The sequence below is a fragment of the Erinaceus europaeus genome, chromosome 15 (genome assembly GCF_950295315.1).
Source record: "Erinaceus europaeus chromosome 15, mEriEur2.1, whole genome shotgun sequence".
NCBI classification, from domain to species: Eukaryota; Metazoa; Chordata; class Mammalia; order Eulipotyphla; family Erinaceidae; genus Erinaceus; species Erinaceus europaeus.
In genome coordinates this window covers 25,220,819-25,236,253 of record NC_080176.1, presented here as the reverse complement: position 1 = coordinate 25,236,253, position 15,435 = coordinate 25,220,819, and the positions used below count along the sequence as shown (strand labels likewise).

At 42.1% G+C, this 15,435-nt stretch overlaps 1 protein-coding gene and 1 pseudogene across 2 annotated transcripts in view; one reads left to right on the top strand and one right to left on the bottom strand.

Annotated features, from left to right (window-relative positions):
* Positions 1-15,435, bottom strand: part of LOC103127367 (cytochrome P450 3A12-like) — a 29,278-nt gene that overhangs the window by 3,425 nt on the left and 10,418 nt on the right. For both annotated transcript variants that reach the window (XM_007538268.3, XM_060173358.1), the window contains 4 exons: positions 12,536-12,663; positions 10,132-10,198; positions 6,856-7,016; positions 4,596-4,822 (listed from right to left, as the gene is read on the bottom strand). In XM_007538268.3, the coding sequence (XP_007538330.2) occupies positions 4,596-4,822; positions 6,856-7,016; positions 10,132-10,198; positions 12,536-12,663 (583 nt within the window). The remainder of the gene's footprint in view (positions 1-4,595; positions 4,823-6,855; positions 7,017-10,131; positions 10,199-12,535; positions 12,664-15,435) is intronic.
* LOC132533136 (vitamin K epoxide reductase complex subunit 1-like protein 1) lies at positions 13,315-15,331 on the top strand (annotated as a pseudogene).

Genomic DNA, 15,435 nt, shown 5'->3' with positions numbered 1-15,435 from the left:
AGACAGGCCAATAATAGCCAAAGAAATTCAAACAGTTATCAAGAACCTTCCCAACAATAAAAGTCCTGGACCATATGGTTTTATAAATGAATTCTATCAAACCTTCAAGGAAGAGTTAATATCAGTACTTTTTAAGCTCTTCCAAAATATTGAAGACACAGGAACACTCCCCTTCCAAACTCTACAAAGCTAACATCACCCTGATACCAAAAACAGACAGGGACATACACACAACACACACACACAAACACACACACACACACAAACACACACACACACACACACGGAAGAAACTATAGACAAATATCTCTGATGGATATAGATGGCTAAAATATTGAACAAAATACTAGTCAATACAGATATGTTAGTATATTTTACATATATATCATGAACAAGTGGGACTTATCCCAAGGAAGTTATATATACAGATCAATCAATGTGACCCACATCAATAAAAGAAAAATGAAAAACCACATGATTATCTTATTAGATGCAGAGAAAGCCTTTGACAAAATCCAACATCTGTTCATGATAAAAACACTAAAAAAAAAAAAATGGGGATAGGTGGAAAATTCCTTAACCTAGTAGAGTCCATATACAGCAAACCTACAGCCAACATCATACTCAATGGTGAGAAAGTGAAAGCATTCTCACTATATCACTTACTAGACAGGGCTGCCCACTATCACCATTACTATTCAACATAGTGTTGGAAGTTCTTGCCATAGCAATCAGGCAGGAGCAAGGAATTCAAGGGATACAGATTGGAAGAGAAGAAGTCAAACTCTCACTATTTGCAGATGGTATGATATGTTATGACATGACATGACATGATATACAGAAAAATCTAAAGAATCAAGCAGGAAACTCCTAGAAATTATCAGACAATATAGTAAGGTGTCAGGCTACAAAAAATAATATACAAAAGTCGGTGGTGAACATTTGTGCAAACACTAAGTCAGAAAAAGAAGAAGACAACCAGAAATCAGTCTCATTCACTATAGCAGCAAAATCAATAAAATATCTAGGAATAAACCTAACAAAAGAAATGAAAGACTTGTATACTGAAAACCATGAGTCCCTTATTCAAAAGATTGAAAAAGATACAAAGAAGTAGAAATATATTCCATGCTCATGGATTGAAAAAGTTTACATCGTCAAAAAGAATATTCTACCCATAGCTATAAACAAATTTAATGCAATACCCATTTAGGTCCTGCCAGTTTTTTAAGAGAGTAGCACAAAAGCTACAAATGTTCCTCTGGAACTACAAAATGCTTAGAATCACCAAAATAATCCTGAGAGGAAAAAAGAACAGAACTGGACGCAACAGACTCACAGATCTCAAACTGTATTATAGCACCACTGTAATCAAAACTACCTGGTACTGGAACAAAAGTATACACACTGCCCAGTGAAATAGAATTGAGAGCCTAGATATAAACACCAACACCAATGGACATTTAAGTTTTGACAAGGGGGCCCAAACTATAACTGGAGAAAGGAGAGTTTCTTCAATAAATAGTGTTGGGAAATTTGGGCTGAAACATGCAAAAGAATGAAACTAAACTATTACAATTCACCACATACAAAAGTAAACTCCAAGTGGATCAAGGACCCTGCTGTTAGACTAGAAACTATCAAAGACCTGGAAGAAAATACTGGTAGCACTCTTTTCCATCCAGACTTTATAGGCATCCTCAGTTATACAAAACCAATTGCAAGGAAGACTAAAACAAAAATAAACTAATGGGACTACATCAAGTTGAAATGCTTCTACACAGCAAAAGAAACCATCACCCAAACAAACACTCCTCGTAGAATGGGAGAAGATCTTTACATGCCATACATCAGACAAAAGGCACCAAAATACACAAAGAACTCAGAATATAACTAAAATATGCCTACTAACTATCTACAAAATGGAGATTCCCCAACTCATGATCTGAACTATTCCAGCCTTTAGGTTTATGATTAGTGAACAATTTGTTTGGCTTTATATGTTAACTCTTCTTTCAGCCACCAGGTTCCAGATTCTACCATGATGCCAACAGGACTTCCCTGGGCAGACGACCCCACCAATGTGTCCTGGAGCTCCGCTTCCCCAGAGCCTCACCCTACTAGGGAAAGAGAGAGACAGGCTGGGAGTATGGGCTGACCTGTCAATGCCCATGTTCAGAGAGGAAGAAATTACAGAAGCCAGATCTTCCACTTTTTGCACCCCATAATGACCTGGTGTTCATACTCCCAGAGGGATAAAGAATAGGAAAGCTATCAAGGGAAGGGATAGGATATGAAGTTCTGCTGGTGGGAATTGTGTGGAGTTGTACCCCTCTTATCCTATGGTTTTTGTCAGTGCTTCCTTTTTATAAATAAAAACTTTTAAAAAAAAGAAAATGTTAGATTCTCAAGTGTGAGGTACTGAGTTCAATCACCAGCATAATGGGTGCTAGAGTGATGCTCTGGTTCTCCCTCTCGCCTTTCTTATCGATATCATAAAATAAATTAATAAATCTTCAAAAATAAAAAGTATAGGGCACCAAAGTAAAAACCCTGTGGTGAGGGGTAGACATGCGGCTTCCTGGGCTGGTGGGGGGTGGGGGTGAGTGGGTGGAATGGGACACAGTCTTTTGGTGGTGGGAATGGTGTTTATGTACACTCCTAGTAAAATGTAGTCATATAAATCACTAGTTAATTAATATGAGAGGGGAAAAATTAATTGTATGTCTCGAAGTTTTTAAAACACAGACTAAGTCTTCTTAATATATAGGCTGATATGCGGACTCTCTCAAAAGCCTAGACCAAGTAGAGCAGAGGCAACCAGTGGCACAGCTATTTACAAGATACTGGGTACTGTACAGCAAACCCTAACAAAAGGACTTTTTAAAGTTAACCCAATTACCAAATAATGTGATGATAACATTCACTATCCATTGTCTTTTTGAACCCTAAGACAGCAGGAACTTCACATCTCCACTATAAAGCCTGTATTTTTCCCAGTCCTGGAACCTTACAATAGGGCCCACTTTCCCAAATTCCTCTCCCAATCCATATCAAATAGTATTGCATCAGCTAATCGCAACCTAATCAACGCAATGATTGCCACCTCAACATGCTTCAGCTCAGACTGTGTCCAGGTACTTCACGTGTGGAATGACAACCCTTCAGCTTCATTACTCGGGTGAAACCTTTCCTTTCATAGCATTCTCTAATTCCATCCCAGGTGGATCACTTTCTAACAAAGTCCCAAAACCTGGATATACACCAGGTTCTGTGAGAGAGAGCATATGTTCACACGTATCCATAAACAAGTGCAAAATATATATCTGAAAGCAGAAGTACACTAGAGTTTGCAGTGAGTACCCCCCCAACACTTCCTCTCCACTATTCCAACCTTTGGGTCCATGATTGCTCAACAACTTGTTTGGCTTCGTATGTTAACTCTCTTTTCAGCCACCGGGTCCAGATGCCATCAGGATGCCAGTCAGGCTTCCCTGGACTGAAGACCCCACCAATGTGTCCTGGAGCTCCGCTTCCCCAGAGACCCACCCTACTAGGGAAAGAGAGAGGCAGACTGGGAGTATGGACCGACCAGTCAATGTCCATGTGCAGCGGGGAAGCAATTACAGAAGCCAGACCTTCCACTTTCTGCAACCCACGACCCTGGGTCCATGCTCCCAGAGGGATAGAGAATGGGAAAGCTATCAGGGGAGGGGATGAGATATGGAGATTGGGTGGTGGGAATTGTGTGGAGTTGTACCCCTTCTACCCTATGGTTTTGTTAATTTATCCTATCTTAAATAAAAAATAAATTAAAAAAATAAAAAAGTAAAAAAGTAAAAACAATTACTTGATTTTGTTAGAAAAGTTACCAATAAATAATGACTTATATTAAAAAACTTAATCCCCTAATAAAGAAAAAATCAGGCTGAGATGATAACTATATCATTGAAGGAACATACTCACAAAATAATTTATTAAATTGATAATTTGACTAATTGATTTAATGACTTAACTAAATCAATGCACTTTAACTGGAAGATATAGATGATCCATAATTAATTGTGGTCTAAACAAAAAAAGGTTGTCAAAATTTAGATTTATGTTCTATGTTGTATTAAAGAAATTTAACCCATTTAATATTCCTACCTGTTCAACACTTTCCTTTTCTACACTGGCAAAAATAAATAAACTGTGTCATATACTTGGCAAAGCAAGGCATTGTCCAAGTGAGTGATTATGCCAACCCCAATAGCACTCAAGTTTTTAAATTCTATACATGTAAGAAGAACATCCGTAAGACACACATCACATTAGCTATTAAGGCCATCTATAAAGTAGAGAGGCTGCAGATGGCTATAATCTCCCTTCTTCTAATCTATAGTTTCTACAGTTCTATAGTTCTTTTTTTAAAAAAAAAAGAAAGAAAGAAAAATTCTACATAAATATAATAATAATAAATGCTGTTAAAGGATCAATGGATCTAAATACACAAAACCTACACAGAGAATGGCAACAGCAGGAGCACAGGCTCGCCCCCAGAACACACTCCAGGCAGCCTGGAGCAGGGCAGCCCCTTCCCCACTGGCCTCTACCTTTCCGGAAGGAACACCTCAGGCTCTGTCCACAGTGACGGGTCTTTGTGGAGGACAAAGAGGGGCATCATCACCACTGTGCCCTTGGGAACAAGCACCCCACTGATCTCCACATCTTTCTTGCACACCCTCTCCAGTCTGCCAGCAATCGGATAGAGTCTGAGGGTTTCGTTCACCACCATGTCAAGATACTCCATCTGCATCACGGCGTCATAGGTGGGAGCAGCCTAGGGAGAAAGAAACAGTCTTTGACTCACTGGCACTTGGGCTCAATGGCTGGGACTGTGGTGGGGGTTATTAGGACACGGTGCTAAACAGCAAGGACTTCCTCATATGGCCACAGGGAGGAGTTTTCCACTCCTGTGAACTAATGTTATGCAAAATCTGTCGCCATTAATCTTCAATAAATTGTGCAAAAGCCCCAAATTCTTTCAAAGAGAGGTCACATGTCTCTATCAAGGAAGGAGGACACACAAAAGAGAAAAATCTTTCTTCAATGCAAGACTTTCTATTATGGACAAAAATCACTTCTGGGGCTAGAAGGTGAATCATGATAGAGCTCATTATGTGGATTTGGTTCAGACAAGGCACTAAAAAAAATCCACAGACAGCTTTTTGTATTCTGTAGATAACATTTAGAAATACTACATTATAGAGGAATTCTGTAAGTAACTGGGGAGAAACTAGTTTGTCTCTAAACAAATGATGACAAAGAAGGGTTGACCAGATCTCTCTGAGCCACACAACTGAAGTTCAGGGGAAGGAGCTAAAGACCAGAGTCCCACACAGAGCCCCACCCTCTGTTTCAGGAACAAATTCTCAGTGTAGCTTCTGGACATAGCTGTGAGTAAGCTCTGAACACTACAAAGGACATCTTTATCCAGTCATCTGTCTTTGGGCATTTAGGTTGTTTCCACACTTTGGCTATAGTGAATAAATCAATTGTAAACACAGGGGTACATGTATACCTTCAAAATTGTGACTCCACATCCTTTAATGAAGTATGGATTACTAAAACGAAGGAAGGAAGGAAGGGAGGAAGGGAGAGAAGAATGGAGGGAGGATGATGGAATAGAGAAAGTAAGAAGGAAAAGGAGGAAGAAAGGAAGGGAAGAGGAAGATAACACAGTTTCTCTTGTAAAAAGTGAAAACCAAGGTATTTATGGGACAGACTGTGGGGTGGGGGAGCTGGGTAAGTTAACTGATCACAGAACATTGGTGAGGGATGTGGTAGCGTGCATGCACCAAGAGTGGATGTGAAAACAAGCTAATTCTGTAAAACAGTGTTAAAGCAAGATAAAAATTATAAATAAAATAAAAATTAAAACCTCCGTGGATTCAGTTTCCCCACAAAGAATTCATGTGTGTTGGGGTCGAGTGAGAACAGTGTGCAGGAACATGGTAAGTTCTATTTCAGGACAGTACACAGAGATGAAGACATTGAGTCAGGGCCAGACACCTGGCCCACAGGCTGGTTTCACTCATGCTCGTCCTGTCATGTGTGCAGAGCAGCCACTGATCACCTAGTCCCCAAGGAGCCTCCATTTTCTGCTCACTAGTCAGGGGAGACCAGCTCTGAATGGACATGAGGTCATGGGGGGCCCCATGGGGGCAAATATTTTGTTCCTCAGCAAATTTATAGCCCATCCTGTTCCTGGTACTGGGATTTCATACCAATATTTCTGATTCTTTATTTTAGAGACAGCAGAGAAAGTCAGGAGAAGAGACGACAGCACTTCTCCACTGTCCATTAGCTCCCATGTAGTGCTGGTGCTCAAACCCTGAACTCATACATGATCACATGTGTGCTCTAACCACTGCCCAATCTCCCAGCCCTGTGCAGGCTTTTTACTCTTGTCCTCCGCTGTTGCCCTGAGAAGAAGACACTCTTGCTGGTTTCAAGGAATGTGAGAGACTTGTGGAATGGAGCAGAATGCATAGACAGGCTAGCCAAGGGTAATATAAAGAAGCCAGATCTGCAAGTGTCCAGAGACATCATTGCAGAGACATCAGGAGAGATGGGGCTGTGTGACTCAGGTAACTGATACTCCACAGCCAGCACATTTTCCCAAGTTCTTTGATTTCTGTAAGCAGCACATATCACCTATGCCTCTCCCTCTCTGTATCCTTTAGTCATCTTAAATAGTTGTTTCGGAGGACCTGAAACCTCTGCTTTGTGCAAAGCTTCTCCAAGAAATGCAGAGAAGGCTCCACACTGAGGCCTGACCTGCTCCCCTTTCCCCAGGCACCACTCACTCACCTGGTCAGGGAAAGTTATGTCAATCTCCTCCTGCAGTTTCTTCTGGACATCAGGGTGAGTGGCCAGTGAATACAGAACAAAAGACAGGGAATTTCTTAAGGTTGCATAGCCAGAAAAAATAAAGATCACAGATTGGGCCATGATCTCCATGTCAGTCAGAGCTGAGAGGGGAGAAAAGCAAGTTGGGGTGAGCAGGTCCTATTAAACACCTGCATTTACATGATGACAAAGCAAATGGAACTCCTGTGTCCCTGTGGGGATGGGATGCGGAAGCAGTTGCACTCACATGTCCACTGTACAGACTCAGAAACAAGGCTAAAGTTGTCTTGGTCCAGTTTTCCCCAGGGCCTACCCTCTTTTCTCCTCTTCACTTCATGAGTATATGGGGCAGGGATCTATGGAAAAGTGTCGGGAGATTGTGAGGATGTGGTAGAGCCTGGCAGGGCTTGACCTGAGGAGTGCAACTATCCTGTCAGTCTCTCTCTACCAAGAGGTTGAGCAAGAAGGGACCAGAGTAACCCCAAAGGTGTGCCTCATCTTATCAGACTCCCTGCCTCACAAAGCACCCCACATTCCTAATACTGTGGCCTGCTCCCTTATTATCTACATAATCATTGCTTTGCCTGAAAGATCCCCACCCATTCCATTCCTTTGATCTATCTTCTTTCTACCCTCAAGACCCTCCCTGCCTGCAGGGTATTATTATTTATCCTACCAGTTAAAACCCTCGCAGCAGTTGCTAAGGAAGTTACCTTTCCCAACCCCCTTTTGCCTTTTTCCTCCCCTTTCCAAACCATGTCAAGCCATTTCCATTTCCGAGTTGCCACTTCCAGGTCTGCTTTTTAAAAGCCTTGGCTCTCTGATCAATAAAGAATTAAATTGCCTCGCCACCATGAGCTCTGTTCATGATTCATCTCCCTCGCATGCTGAGTGAGTAGCAGCCCAGGCTGGCTCCGGTCGAGTTCTCTCCAACCCAGAGAGTATACGCCCGGAAACAGGCACCTCCACACTAGCCCGGCAGAAAAGCTCTGTACTTTCCACTCAAATTAGCTGTGAACCTAAAATGCTCTAACAAAAACTCAAGTCAAAATGTGGAATCAACTGAAATGTCCATCAACAGATGTGTGGATAAAGAGCTGGGGACCTATACTCAGTGGGGGATGACCCTGCCATTAAATAGTTGATACTGAGTCATTTAAGACTAAATAGAATCATTTGTGACTATGCTGACTGGAAGACATTTACTAGATGTTCTGGCTCAGAGACTGAATATAAATAACTAAAACTAAATTCCAAAAAGTATGATAATAATTAAATTGACTCAAACTCTGAAATCTGTCGTGACTATTGGAGAGGAAGGGAGTGGGTAAGAGGTATAGATGGAGAGGAAACTTTTGAAACTTTGGTGTTGGGCACTACTATAAATAACACTGAGTTAAAAAGCATCATCAAGACAAATGATTAGGACTTAAAGCAAAGCACTCTAACAGGTGTTGAGCAGCATTGCAAGCACACACCTACTCCCACCCCCATGCTCGCCCTACTGTTATACCTGAGGCAACACTGTCCCCTCCAACCCTGGGCCAGGATTGGGACTCACAGTCTTCTCATTGGTAAATACGGAAAGGGAGAGAGTCTGAGGGTTTTTATTGGAGGGCAAGCAAACACTGCCACTATTATCTGACCCTAAGAGAATTCATGACTACTGGGCACAGGCATCTATGACTGATGACAATGTGTAACAATTCTTGTACTGTTCTGTTTACGCTCCTTTGAACAGAACTAACCATCTCTTACAGATGTCCTGAGGATGGGATATGTTTGTGTATGAAACTACATTCCTAGTATAGTACCATAAGCTGACATTAGACCCTTAAAGTTATAATTAATGAAATAAATAAATGAATAAAGTCCATTGAAAAATGAGAAAAAAAAAAAGGAGCACAGGAGCCCACCTGAAAAGGGGTTCAGAGCATTTAAGAATCAAGGAAAACACAGGAGAATAATTAGTACTATTGACCTCTTCCTGATACAACTGCACGGGCAGGCAGGGAGAGCTCTGCCTTGCAGTAGAACATCCCTCACCAGTAGAAGAAAATAATGGTGCTGGGTCATCGTGGCTGAGGATGACCCAGGTGTAGTTATTTATCTTCCCCTCAATACATGTCACTTTGCTTATTCAACTGGTAATTAAGGAGGCAGTGTGAGGAAGGAAGCAGTGAAGAGTCAGAACTACACATGATACTGGAGAGAAGAAACTTAAATCAACAGGGTGAATGTGGGAGAGTCAGAGGGAGCTTCGCCTGCCTTCCAACATGGAATCAGGAAATCAGGGATAGGGTGGGGGAGGAGCATCATATATTCTCTTTCAGTCTGACCTCAGCCCCCACAGCTGGGAGTTACAGTGCTACAGAGTGAGCAGTTCTGAGCAGAATATTCTCGAATCCTTTATACAAAAGTCATTCCTTGCCATGATCACTAGAGAGTGACCTTAGTCAACTCCCTGACCCTGGCCCCCACCTACAGGGGGAAACTTCAGCAGCAATGGAGAAGTGTCTAAGGATTCTCTCCTCTTCTGTCTCTCACTGTCTCCCCCCTCTATCTCTATCTGTCTTTCTTACCCTCTGCCAGGAAAGGAAAGGAAAGGAAAGGGAAGGGAAGGGAAGGGAAGGGAAGGGAAGGGAAGGGAAGGGAAGGGAAGGGAAGGGAAGGGAAGGGAAGGGAAGGGAAAGGAAGGGAAAGGAAGGGAAAGGAAGGGAAAGGAAGGGAAAGGAAGGGAAAGGAAGGGAAAGGAAGGGAAAGGAAGGGAAAGGAAGGGAAAGGAAGGGAAAGGAAGGGAAAGGAAGGGAAAGGAAGGGAAAGGAAGGGAAAGGAAGGGCAAAGGTAGCCAATTAATGAATGCACTAACACTCAGCAATAATCCTAGTAGCAAAATTTAAATATTTAAAATGGAAAATGATAGTGTTTAGGAAATCACACATTTCAAAACCATAATAACTGTATCAAGTCACAAATTGTCCAGAGACTGGGACAAAAGTAGGTAGAAGTCTGAAGAGGACCAGAATATGACACAGAGACAGATAACAGGTTATTTAAAATTACAAAGGGAAAAGATTACAAGGGAAAATAAAACCTTTAGAGTAGATTAAGAGGTAGAAACACTCACTGCTCACTTCCAGAAAGGGCTTTCATGGCTACCATCTATATGTGAAGTTGGACTCTTGCTAGGAAACTTCTACCCAGCCTCCCCATCATGGAAGGAGGCTCCTTGGTTACCTTTATGATGGGCCACCTCTTTGGAATTCTGGGAGTTGATCATCAGCTGGAGGAGGTCCACTCGATGCTGGAAGCAGAAAGAGAGACTTCAGTGCCAGAAAGTCACTTGTGGAGTCAGAAGTCATTCTGGGGTGCAGGACTGAACCTCCATCCTCAAACCTGGGCTCCTGAAGTCCAGGAGCCTGGCCGGAGTATCTAAGAGCCAAAGCATCCAGCCTCAAACCATGGGGAACGAGATGGTGCTTCCTGACACAAATGTGCACCTGCTGCGGTCTCACTCTCCCTCATCCTCACCTTTCAGACCTTTGTAGGTATCACTTCATCTGCATATCCTTCTTTCCTCGCCATTTCTGTTTGATGCTATTCCTAATTAATTAATTAAAAAATATCTCACTCCCTACATGGTGAATGCAATAAATAGTCACACAAACAAGTACTCTGACATTTGCAGAGTTCATCCGCAGCTCTTGTGTGAGAATCTCCAAAGGATCCACACTCCTAGAGCTCTGCACAATCTTCAGTGACATTTGAGTCCCAGTCCTGTTCCCCAACTATACTCCTCTTGGCAGTGGCCTCCAGCCCCAGGAGACAGATGAGTGAACTGACTGCATAGAAAACTCAGCTGGCTCTAAACCAAGGGGACTGGGATTTTTTAAAAAAATATTATTGCAAACTCTAGTGTACTTCTGCTTTCAGGTATATATTTTGCACTAGTTTATGGATACATATGTGAACATATGCTCTCTCTCACAGAACCTGACATCTGATATGCAGGTCGATCCAATATATTGTCTGGAGAGATGATGTCACGGCTGGAAAAAGGACCAGAAAGCTGGATCAGGAAAGAGAGTAGCTCCCAAATATAGGGAAGGTGTATAAATATTGTTGACTGTAAAACCCATCGATATGATGTGATCTGGGGCCCATATTCAGCTTAGGAGCCTATGTGACCTCTGCATCCCTGTAGATCTGAGCTCACATTCTGTGGTCATGGTTAGGAATGTTCCAAGCTGCCCCAATTTCAGGATCCATCTTCCTCAGGTGGAAGATAGAGTATGTTGTCCAGCCTCTCTTTGAAGGATGGAACATTCTCTGCCATTGCACTTGAACATTTTTACAAGTTTTTGAGCTGTTCATATATGATTCGTTCAGTTCTCTGTTGCTTATACAGGAGGTAGGGAATATAGGCTTAGAGCAGGTGAATGCTAATATTTAATATTTAGTACTGAAGAGGAAAGAGCATCAAATTTGTAGAAGAGAATCAACCGTGCCATTGAAATAATATTGAAAGCTTAGTAATATTCAGGATGGTTAGTGTGTGTCTACAAATGTCATTGAGATGACACTGTTAGTACTACAGCTTGGGAGTGGGGCAGTGACTGAAGGATTGGCCTCTCAGTCATGGGCTTCCAAGTCTGATCCGTGGCATCAGATGTGTCAGAGTGGTGCTCTGTTTCCCTCTCTTTCTCTCATCAGCAAACAAACACACCAAAAAATCAATAAAAAGATTTATGAATGTACTGGGAAGAAATAAACATTAGTACTTATGAATTGCTACTGATTCATTTTCTTCAGCTCTGAGATTTATGAGAATTCCCTTAGTTCCCAATCTCTTATATTTTACACTCTGTCTAGTGCCGGCCCCAGCTGACCTCCTGGTGGCCTGCAGCCCAAGTTAAAGCCCAGTCCCCTGGGAGTTGGGCGGTAGCACAGCAGGTTAAGTGCATGTGGTGTGAAGCACAAAGACCGGAGGAAGGATCCCGGTTTGAGCCCCTGGCTCCCCACCTGCAGGGGGAGTCGCTTCACAGGCGGTAAAGCAGGTCTGCGGGTGTCTATCTTTCTCTCCCCCACTCTGCCTTCCCCTCCTCTCTCCATTTCTCTTTGTCCTATCCAACAACAACAACATCAATAACAACAACAATAAGACCCCTAAATTCTTCACCTGCAATATTCTAGCCATTAGGTTCATGATTACTCAATAATTTGTTTGGCTTTATATGTTAACTCTTCTTTCAGCCACCAGGTTCCGGATGCTAACATGATGCCAACAGGACTTCCCTGGGCAGACAACCCCACCAATGTATCCTGGAGCCCTGCTTCCCCAGAGCCACCTCACTAGGGAAAGAGAGAGACAGGCTGGGAGTATGGGCCAACCTGTCAATGCCCATGTTCAGTGGGGAAGCAATTACAGAAGCCAGACCTTCCACTTTCTGCACCCCATAATGACCCTGTGTTCATACTCCCAGAGGGATAAAGAATAGGAAAGTTACTGAGAGAGGGGATGGGATATAGAGTTCTGGTGGTGGGAATTGTGTGGAGTTGTACCCCTCTTATTCTATGGTTTTTGACAGTGTTTCCTTCTCATAATTTTTTTTAATTTTTTAAAAAATAAACCAAAGCTTACCATCTGTTGATCTTTCAGGCGACTTTCTTTCATTCTCTTAATGATTTTTGTGAAAAAATCAGTGACGCTTCTTGGAAACAGAGAGATACTGAGTAATTCATAAATGGGCGTAAGGAATGGGAAGACAACTGTAGGGAAAATGAAAAAAAGAAAGGACAATAAAATACAAAATTCAACAGTAGCAATTATAACGCCCCCCATAGCAATCAGCAGAGTCACACGGGAAAGCACAGAGTTCTCAGGTAGAAGCCCCGCCCCGTCCCCACCCACCTCCATGGGCTGCCAAGGCAAGAGCTAAGAAGGGCTGTCCTACAGCAGTGAGCACTTTCTCTACTTTGGAGCAACCAAAACCAGAACTAAACTCCTTCACTTCTTATCCTTGTAGCCACTGATAAATCTGCTCAGAAGAACAGGTTATAGTTTGTTACTTAGTTTTCTGCTGTGAGGTTAATCAGGGCCTGGTTCATTCCTAGAATCCCATAAAATGGAAGAATGGATCTGCTCTTTCTCTCCCATCAATAAATGAACAACAACAACTATATATATATATACACAGACACATATATATAGTGGGTTATATTAATGATGTGTATGACCACTGCACATAATGAAAAAAATAATTATAAATTAATAACAAAGAAAATAGGACTCACAAATTTGTGTAGGTTAAAAAACACACTCCTCAATGAATGACCAATGGGTCAACACAAAACAGCACAAGGGAGGGAGGCGGCGGCAGCGAAGGAGGTGGCTGCGGTGGCCGCGGCGGAGGGGGGAAGATGGCGGCGTCCGTCCTGCTGAGAGTGTCGGTGCCGCAGTGGGAGCGGGTGGCCGGGTATGCAGTGTGCGCCGCCGGGATCCTGCTCTCCATCTATGCCTACCACGTGGAGCGGGAGAAGGAGCGGGATCCCGAGCACCCGGCCCTCTGCGACCTCGGGCCCTGGGTCAAGTGCTCCGCCGCCCATGCCTCCAGATGGGGTCGAGGATTTGGTCTTTTGGGTTCCATTTTTGGAAAGGATGGTGTATTAAATCAGCCGAACAGTGTCTTTGGACTTATATTTTATGTACTACAGCTATTACTTGGCATGACAGCAAGTGCAGTTGCAGCTTTAATCCTCATGACCTCCTCCATCGTGTCTGTAGTAGGCTCCTGTACCCGGCCTACATTCTGTACTTTGTGCTGAAGGAGTTTTGCATCATCTGCATCATCACATACGTGCTGAACTTCATTCTTCTTATCATCAACTACAAATGACTAGTTTACTTGAACGAGGCCTGGAAACGGCAACTACCGCCCAAGCAGGACTGACAACCTTACCGACTCTTAACTGACAGTCTGAGATCCCTTTTTCCATTAAGTTTATTTTGCAACTTTTTTTTTTAAATTCTTCACAACAGACATTTCCCCCCCTGAGAATCTTTAACTGATTTTTTAAAATTCCTGTGAATTAGAAGGGGCCCTATCTTCTTTGTCAATCTTCATTTTAAATATGGAAACCAACACACAAACAAGGATATGCTGAGCCAATCAAAGACAAGCTTTAACTTTACTTTGGACATGTTTCTGAAATAATAAAATGTAGCCCTAGCCCCCAGCCCTTAATTGTAAAGTGAGCAACCATTGCTAGTAATTCTCTAATGTTTATAAATTAAATTTCAGGTATAACAAAATGTGATCATGACATGAAACTATTTTAGAACAGATACTGTATTAAATATTGCCATGTTTACAATATGTAATATGTTTTTATCTGATGGGTTTAAACTTGTAGATTCAACTAGAATCCATTTCAGTGATATTTGTAAATAAAGGTAGAAATATTGAATCCATCCCTGCAGAACTTATTGTACAGTTTAGTTGAAGTGTAGCGATGAAGACTTGTCAGCTCAACACTGGTGGAAGAAACAGTGAAACCAGTGGGTCCATTCAAAGCATCTTGTGAAAAGTACTGACAGCTGTGAGTCTGGCATTAGCAGTGAGGATAACCTTGTGGCTGGTTCCCTTTCATCTCCTCTGAAAGGAAATGAAATTTGGACATAAAAATCAAGCTTGTGCCTAGTCATAAAACTGGATCAATTATAACTAGAGTGTGACCACCAGACCTTAAGAACTTGAGAGATGAGGAAATGACATTTCTCGGAGAAAAGCTAGAAATACTAAGATGGCATTTTTAGATAATGTCTCTTACAGCAATTGCATTTTAATGCATATATATATATATATATATATATATATATATATACTTTTTTTTTTCTTGATATTGGTGCCCGTCAACCAAACAGTGTTAGGACTTTGAAATCACCGGTTTGAAGCCAGTTGCTTCAGAGTAGGGTTGCTCTTGGGTAGCTCTTCATGGCTTTTCCCTGTTTCTTTCTGTGCTAACTAACCTGATGTCTAGTTTCTTTTCAAGTCATAGATGAGTTTCTCAACTTTACAGCTGACACACTGCTCAATTTGCATGATCGGGAAGAGGAGTCCCAGTGGAAATAAAGCTCTGAAGGTGGAATGCAGCAGCCACACACGAGTGCTCTAATAATCACATTGTGCAGCATTTCAAGTGACTAGACTAAAGCCAAATGAAAGTTTGTTTCCACAGTCAGCAGCTTCCATCAGAATGTGCAAAGTGCCTTCTGTCTTAAACCTCAAACCAAATATTTTGTGTGTTGAACTTGGGCAGAAGTGTCCTTCCTTCCTTTCTTAGTGCATTCTGGAGAAAGGTCTGTACCATCCTTTTTTCCATGACTGAGAAAGTAGTAGCAGTGTTTTGCTTCCGATTCAATGAACTATTATGTTTTAACTATTATGTTTTTAAAAAAAGAAAAATGTCTGGTCATTTGAGCACTTCATTTGCCTTCTTTTTGAAGGGAGGGCACAGGCTCTGCTTTGTAAACCATAATGC